At 47.0% G+C, this 8,025-nt stretch overlaps 1 protein-coding gene across 6 annotated transcripts in view; it reads right to left on the reverse strand.

The window, feature by feature from the left end:
- The window catches only part of TMEM132B (transmembrane protein 132B), a 382,092-nt gene that overhangs the window by 32,362 nt on the left and 341,705 nt on the right, over positions 1-8,025 (reverse strand). For all 6 annotated transcript variants that reach the window (XM_005217963.4, XM_059876311.1, XM_015475499.3 and 3 more), the window contains one exon: positions 7,010-7,153. In XM_005217963.4, coding sequence (XP_005218020.1) covers positions 7,010-7,153 — 144 coding nt within the window. The remainder of the gene's footprint in view (positions 1-7,009; positions 7,154-8,025) is intronic.

Genomic DNA, 8,025 nt, shown 5'->3' on the forward strand with positions numbered 1-8,025 from the left:
TTCTCCAGGTACAGGCAGTGGCGGAGGGTTGCTGGGCCCAGGAGGCAGCATGAGCACGGGAAAAGATGCACAAAACCACACAGAGGAAGGCAGAAATGAGAGAAGGGGAGAGATTAAGTCTATATGTTTCTCTGGATACACCTTCACCTGAAGTCATCATGGCTCCTTTGGTTGCACATCAGTGTATTAATATTTCTCCCTTTGGCTTAAGATGGTTGGATTTGCATTTCTACTGTTGTTGTTGTTTAGTAGCTCAGTCACGCCCAACCCTTTGCAAACCCATGGATTGTAGCCCGCCAGGCTCCTCTGTCCATGGGATTCTCCAGGCAAGAATAACTGGAGAGGGTTGCCATTTACCCCTCCAGGGGATCTTCCCGACCCAGGGATTGAACCCGAGTCTTCTGGGTCTTCTGCATTGGGAAGCCCTGAATTTCTGTTACTTGCAACCAAAACAAAGCAAAGCTCACCAACGCAGAATTTCATCCCTGGCCTGCAGATCCCACTACCTACCACACCTGTCCAATCCTCTCCACCTGAATCGTTATGTCTCTGGCTCAGTGGCATCAATGCACACCACGTCTCTAAGGAACATGTTCAGGACATGCCCACCTTGCCACCTCATGTCTCTGTGAATCCAACCACTTAAGAAAACCAGGTCACACAGCATTTTGCAGGGGCTACATTATAACCTAAGGAATGCAGCTGCTCTCTCAAAGCTTCCTGCATTCTCCAAAGGTGACATTGGGCTCTGTTTAGTGACCCCACACCAGCAGCAGAAAACTTTATGTTTTCTTTTCGACAGCACATCCGCTGCCTACCCTTGCCCTCTGCAAACCAAGTTTGGAAATAAAGACCTTCCCTGGGGCAGAGAAGGCTTTAAAATGTTAATTCCCTTTTATGAGGCCTTTAGCATCTCATTATTGCAAGTCCAGCTGATATCAGAAGGCTGGAAACTTAATTATTGCAGCCAAAAGTTGGAGGGTACTCTCTTCAAGATCAGCGTGAGTTTACATTGATTTCTCTCCAAGCGTGAATGAGTTCATCTCCTGCTGGTGACGTATGCCAGGCTTCTGTGGTTCTGGAGACCACAGCTCGCTGACAAACAATACAGCCACTGACACATGAAAACAGGAGGCCATCACTTAGTCAGGAAGATAGACGTGCAAAGATTAAATCATAATTACAACGTGGAAATTGCATTTTTCTTCCTTCCTCTGAAGACTTTTAAAGAAACTTAGCAAAGAACAGAAAATGTGTTGTTTCTGAAAGCATGTTGCTGCTGCTCAGTTGCTCAGTCATATCCGACTCTTTGCAACCCCATGGACTGTAACCTGCCAGGCTCCTCTGTCCATGGGATTTCCCAGGCAAGAATACTGGAGTGGGTTGCCATTTCCTCCTCCAGAAGACCTTCCCGACCCAGGGATTGAACCCGTGTATCTTGCATCTCCTACATTGGCAGGTGGATTCTTTACCAATGCACCATCTGGGAAGTCTTTCTGGCAGCATAAAGACCCCCAGAGCTGTCTGGATCTTAATTTTCAGAATATGTCACTTTACATGGGGGTTGGAATTGTGACCCCAAAATGATACATCCATGTTCTAGCCCCCGGCACCATGAATGTGACCTTATTTGGAAACAGGGTCTTTTAAACATACTTATTTACTATTTATTTTATTGGATGTGCCAGGTCTTAGCTGAGGCACCTGGGAGCTTTGATATTCATTGCAGCATACCAGACCTAGTTCCCCAACTGGGAAGCGAGTCTGGGGCCCCTTGTATTGGGCGCTTGGAGTATTAGCCACTGAACCACCAGGAAAGTTCCTGGAAACAGGGTTTTGGCAGACATAATTAACCTAAGGATCTTGAGATGAGATCACTCTAAATTACGATGGCCCTAAATCCAATGACTAGTGCCCTTACAGGAGAATAAGGTCACACGGAGACACAAGGGCAAGACATGTGAAGACAGAGGCAGGGACTGCAAGGATACCGGTACAAGCCCAGGAACACTTGGAGCCACCAGAGGCTGGACGAGGCCAGGAAGGACTCTGCCCCAGAGCTTCTGGAGGAAGGGAGGAGCTGACCACACTTTGATTTCAGACTTCCGGCCTCCAGAACTGTAAGACAACAAATTTATGTTGTTCAAGCCACTGAGTTTGTGGGAACCTATTATGGGAGCTACAGAAAACTAACACATGTGCCAAAGAGACTGCAGATGTAACTGAGAAAAGAACCTTGGGATGAAAGGAGTATCTGGGTCCACCGTCTCCAACCTTTTTGCCGCCAGGGTCCGACTTCGTGGGAGACAATTTTTCCATGGACCAGGAGTGGATGGGGTGGTTTCGGATGATTCAGGTGTATTACATTTATTGTGCACTGTATTTCTAATCTAATGTTGCTGCTGATCTGATAGGAGGTACCGGTTCTGGGACCCAGAGGCGGGGAGCCCTAAGCTGGGTTATCCAGGTGAGCCTAAAGGTCCTTATTAGAGACAGGCAGGAGGGTCAGAGTCAGAGAAACAGAGGTGATGATGGAACCAGTGGTCAGAGGGAGAGAGATTTGAAGATGCTACAGTGTTGACTTGGAAGAGGGGGCCATAGTCGGGAAATGCAGGCAGCCTCCAGAAGCTGGAAAAGGCAAACAGATTTTCTGCTAGAGCTTTCAGAAGCAAGGCAGCCCTGCCAAGCAACCCATTTTAGGGTCCTGACCTCCCATCCTATCAGATAATAAATGTGTTTTGTTTAAAGCTACTAAGTTCATGTTGATTTGTTACAGCACCAAGAGGAAATGGATACATAGGTCTTCCAGGTTATTAGGATGGAAATAAGTCTTTCAAATTCAGAAAAAGTCAATTATCAACTGACTTCATGATGGGAAAGCCATAGGAATGATACTTCGAATGATATTTTGCTACTAGCTCATAAAGGTGCTCCCCACGGAGTTAGCATCTGAACTGACATCACCTGTCTGAAAGCTTACCAACCCCCCGAACTCACTCACTCTGCATTATTTTTATTTATGTTGAGCCCAAGTAGTTCCCTTTTGACTTCCACTCTTGGAAACTAAAAAGCACAAATCTCCTCCGTATTCCAGAGGATGGTCCTCAAAAGACTTCAAAAGAGCTGTCACGTCCTCCTCTTCACCTCTCCCAGGGCCTTTTCTTCTCATCACAGGGCTCAACACTCATGCTCCTTCAATCATTTCTCCTGCGGTTTGATCTCAAGGATTCTCAGCCCCTCAGACACTGTTTGACAGAACACAATCCAATTTCCAGCTTTCCTCTTATGCCTAGAAAGACATGGACTTCTCTATCAGAGTGACAAATGACATCTATCATCCGTGACTTATAGAGACCAGGGGACAAGAAGTAGCTCCCTTTCCTCTGAAACCTACTATCAGAAAACCAACAGTACAAGTGTGGTGAGAAATCACAGACGTCCGTCCACCTCCGGCAGGGAGACGAGAGGAAGGGGTGGAGACTGTGGTGATTTGGGTGCAGGGACTTACACACAGGGGCGTCCATTGGTCACTTCCAGGTCAAGGGTCACAGGGAGTAGTGTGGGCCCAGGGCTATCTGACCTTGTGAATTTCATAAGAAATTGGAAATCCAGATGTCTATACAATTAGCCAAGTTTTACAGGGTGGCAGAAAATTAAATAAGCACATGCACACCCCTGAATCAGATACAGCCTCCAGTCTGCCCACCTGGGACCTCTGTTCTGGGGTCACACACCCATTAATGCCAACAAAAATTATATCAACCTGTGGCAGTCTCTTCAGACAGGTGGTTCCACAGGGAATTAGAGCTATGACCTTGTAATACCTTTTTTTTTTTTTTAAGTTACTTTTTTTTTACTTTTTTTAAATTTTATTTTATTTTTAAACTTTACAATATTGTATTAGTTTTGCCAAATATCGAAATGAATCCGCCACAGGTATACATGTGTTCCCCATCCTGAACCCTCCTCCCTCCTCCCTCCTCCCTCCCCATACCATCCCTCTGGGTCGTCCCAGTGCACCAGCCCCAAGCATCCAGTATCGTGCATTGAACCTGGACTGGCGACTCGTTTCAATGGAGGTTAATCTGTAAAAATGCTGAATTACCATGCTGTACACCTGAAACTTGGAGAAGGAAATGGCAACCCGCTCCAGTATTCTTGCCTGGAGAATCCCAGGGACGGGGGAGCCTGGTGGGCTGCCGTCTACGGGGTCGCACAGAGTCGGACACGACTGAAGCAACTTAGCAGCAGCAGCAGCACACCTGAAACTAATATCATATTGCAAACCAACTATACTTCCATTAAAAATACAGTTGGTTCATCAGATCTCATTGTGAACAAAAGCGCCACGGTTTCTTGTACACACACACACACATACACACACAATTAATATGCATCTTCTATTTTTTTTAACATGGAAGGAGTTGTCAGCTTACAATGTGACATTGATCCCTTCCAATCTTGCCAAGGTTCCAGCCCTTCAAAATCCTTTATGTTCTCAGATTCAGTTCCCCCAAAGTCCCAAGTCAAAGAAGCCAATTTGGACATCACCTCAATTTACATCTTTCTAAATTCATTTTTTCTCCCTTACCGAAGTCACCATCCCAACGCTCAGAATTTCCATCACATGACGATCTTTGGTGAAACCTGCACAACTCTCCCTGGGGAGTCACACAGAGTCTCCTGGACCGTGAAGAAGTGACACGGTGACCTCCACAGACCAAGGGTGTCTCTCCCCAGGGGGTTAAGGTGCATCCACATCGTTGGGCGTCCCTGGTGGTGCTGAGGCCAGAGGACAGCTCCGAGGCTGACACTGTAACCTTAGTGCTGTGACAGAATGTGTGACAAATGTGGACACGAGAGCTGTGACCAGCGCATCAAGGCCACTGAATGCATTCCCCTCCACTGCCCCAGGCCCTGGAATCTGCAACAGAGCCCGGGCTCCCACACACAAAAAAGTCTTACGGCAGCCCTGAGCTTCGTGACGTGCACCCTCTGGTTTGCCAAGACCAGGCCACAATTTGCTAGAAGAAAGCCCCATCTTCATGTGGCCACGAAAGTGATAGTTGAACCAAAAACTACTGCCTCCCAGAGCAATTCCTCTATCAGGGAGGACAGAGGATACTTTTAGTATATTTCTGGGAGGGGGAAATAACCAAGTATAAGGCAACAACGGGAACCACGAACTTGGCCTTGCCTATGTAGGGTAGGAGAAGGCAATGGCACCCCACTCCAGTACTCTTGCCTGGAAAATCCCATGGACAGAGGAGCCTGGTAGGCTGCAGTCCATGGGGTCGCTAAGAGTCGGACACGACTGAGCAACTTCACTTTCACTTTTCACTTTCATGCATCAGAGAAGGAAATGGCAACCCACTCCAGTATTTTTGCCTGGAGAATCCCAGGGATGGGGGAGCCTGATGGGCTGCCATCTATGGGGTCGCACAGAGTCGGACACGACTGAAGCGACTTAGCAGCATGTAGGGTAGAGCTCTCCAGGACAGGAGAGTGAGGGTCCTGCTTTGGGGGGCTCTACACCAGGCACTCAGGAAGGGATGTGGCTGAGGGGACTACAGAGCTGAGCCATCCGTTTGAGCCCATGGTGGCATAATCACACAGATGCCATCTCCAGGCGCCATCACTAATGTCTCCCTTCTGGAATGATGAGGAGGGGGATGGTAAATAACATGCGTTGTCAAAGGCAACCAAGGACAATGAATCAGTATTTTTCATTCTCTGCAGATGAATTTGTATGACTTGGCTCAGATCTTTCTGGATTCTGAATATAGAAGGCTTCAGATTTGTTTAATCAAACCTGCCCATGGAGTCCAAGACCTGCCAGGATTAAAGATTAATTTTTTCTTAATTTTAATTAGAACTCACATCAATTCTTCCTTATCAAAAAAGCCATCTCTGGCATAAGGCACAGCTTCCTGCAGGTCACCGTGAGAAAGAATCAAGCCCTCCCAGATCTTGTCCACCACAGGGAAACCCTTGCAGGATTTTCTGTCTACCTCAAAGTTCTTCAGATGGAGACCAAGTTTCATTCAACCTCTGAACATCAGCCAGTAGAATGGAAAGAAGGCAGAATTCAGCATTACTGTATTTTTTTTAATTAATGAAGACACAGGACCTAGGAGCTATCTTAGCAGCTTAAAGGAGACAGGATCGCTCTAAAGACGGAAGTCCTTTCTCCTGGGGTTCTGAGCTGCAAAAGGAAACTGCCAACCAGTGAGCCAAGAAAAAATTGGCAGAAACTCTGAATTCAGTGATTCAAACAGACCCCTGCAAAGAATATGGAGAAAAAAATCATGGGCTGGTTCCTGGCTGAATTTGGAGCCATAAATCCAGCTAATTGGATGGAAAATGCAGCAGAAATAATCCATGACCAGATTCTCCAAATGGTGAGCTATGTCCCACTGATACCCCCGTGAAATTGGGGGCACATGGATGGACTTTTTAAAAAGTTAATCGTCATTTATTTTCATGTATATTAAGGAAAAATTAGTACATCAAGCTAATGGGTTTTACAATGGATTTTATTGTCTTCTAATGAGACATTTAAGATATTTAATGTTGAAAAAGTAAGGCATTTAAAGACAACATGTTGAGTAAATTACATTATTTGGCACAGGAAGTTGGCAAAAATTGAGAAGATGGCAGGTAGATTGCTAAACTTCGGAAAATACTGTCCTATGAGAAACAGAAGGAGAAAAGGGGCCCCCTCCTCCATCCCGGGGAGGGAAACAGATCCCAGGCAAGTCCCTGTCATCACTCACTCCCTCCTCAGCACCCTTACCACTCCATCCTCAGCACCCCCATCATCCCCATCAGCACCCCCCTCACTCCCCATCAGCATCCCCATCACTACCCCCTCAGCTTCCCTATTGCTCCCCATCAGCACCCTCATCCAGGTTCTGCCCTTGGGAGCCTGGGATGTTCAGAGCAGCCGTGACAGAACGGGAAGGAAAGGCCCAAATGCCTGGGCATCTGGAAGTAAAACCCACTGTACCTTGATGACGTCTTCATCCGCAGACCTGCATTCCACAGCCTCTGACACATCCACCACCGAACCATCCTCTTGAACCGCTACCACCTTGACGGGAACTGAAACAGCCTTTCCAGTGAGAATGGCCGTGTTCAGAACCTCCGAGTCCTGCGAGAGAGAGAAGAGAACTCGTGTCAGCCGCAGGCACGCCTGTGAGTCCCAGCAGAAGTGACCATCAAGCCACCTCCGACCTTAGTAGTTGCTCTACAGTTTAAAAAACTGTCTGTGCCCTCCAGACACCCCTCACACACAGCGCAAGCGTCCTTTTTGATACTGGCCAAATCTTTGGTAAACGATGCCATATTTTCAGAGCTTATTCACATAGTGAACACAGCCTTCATTTTAGTTTCAAATCAGGAAAGACAGCAGCACACAGAGCAGAAGAGAACTGGAAGCAGATTGTAAGCCTCCACACTCCTGAGCTGATCACCAACACCGTCTTTCCTCAAACCACTAAGCACCCCCAGAAATTTCCCAGCCAAGCTCAGGTATCGTGAAACCAACACCATGTTAATTTCTCTCCTCCTCTGACATCACTCAAAGTTTTGTAGGTTCTGTCTTCCTAACTTGTCTCCCATCTGTCAAATTCTTTTTTTTTTTTCCTTTTTTAAATTGTGGCGGCACTGGGTGGTGAGGGGGCTTCTCTAGTTGTGGAGCACTCAGGCTCAGTAACTGTGGTGGACGGGAGTTTTAGTTGCCCAGCCTCACATGGGATCTTAGTTCCCCAGCCAGGATCCAACTTGTCCTCTGCATTAGCAGGCAGATTCTCAATCACTGGACCACCAGGGAAGCCCCCACCATCTGTCAATATCCTGTCAACCCCAGAATCAGTTCCTCCATGGAAGGAGAATCCCCCTACTCAGTCAACTGCCACTGGCCCCTAACTGACCTTCCTGTGTCCACAGTCTTCACAGCAGTCGGTGATAATATTTTTTTTTAAGTTTTAATAGAATTCAGATTATTTCTCTCCTAGATTAAAA

The sequence above is a fragment of the Bos taurus genome, chromosome 17 (genome assembly GCF_002263795.3).
Source record: "Bos taurus isolate L1 Dominette 01449 registration number 42190680 breed Hereford chromosome 17, ARS-UCD2.0, whole genome shotgun sequence".
Classification (NCBI taxonomy): Eukaryota; Metazoa; Chordata; class Mammalia; order Artiodactyla; family Bovidae; genus Bos; species Bos taurus.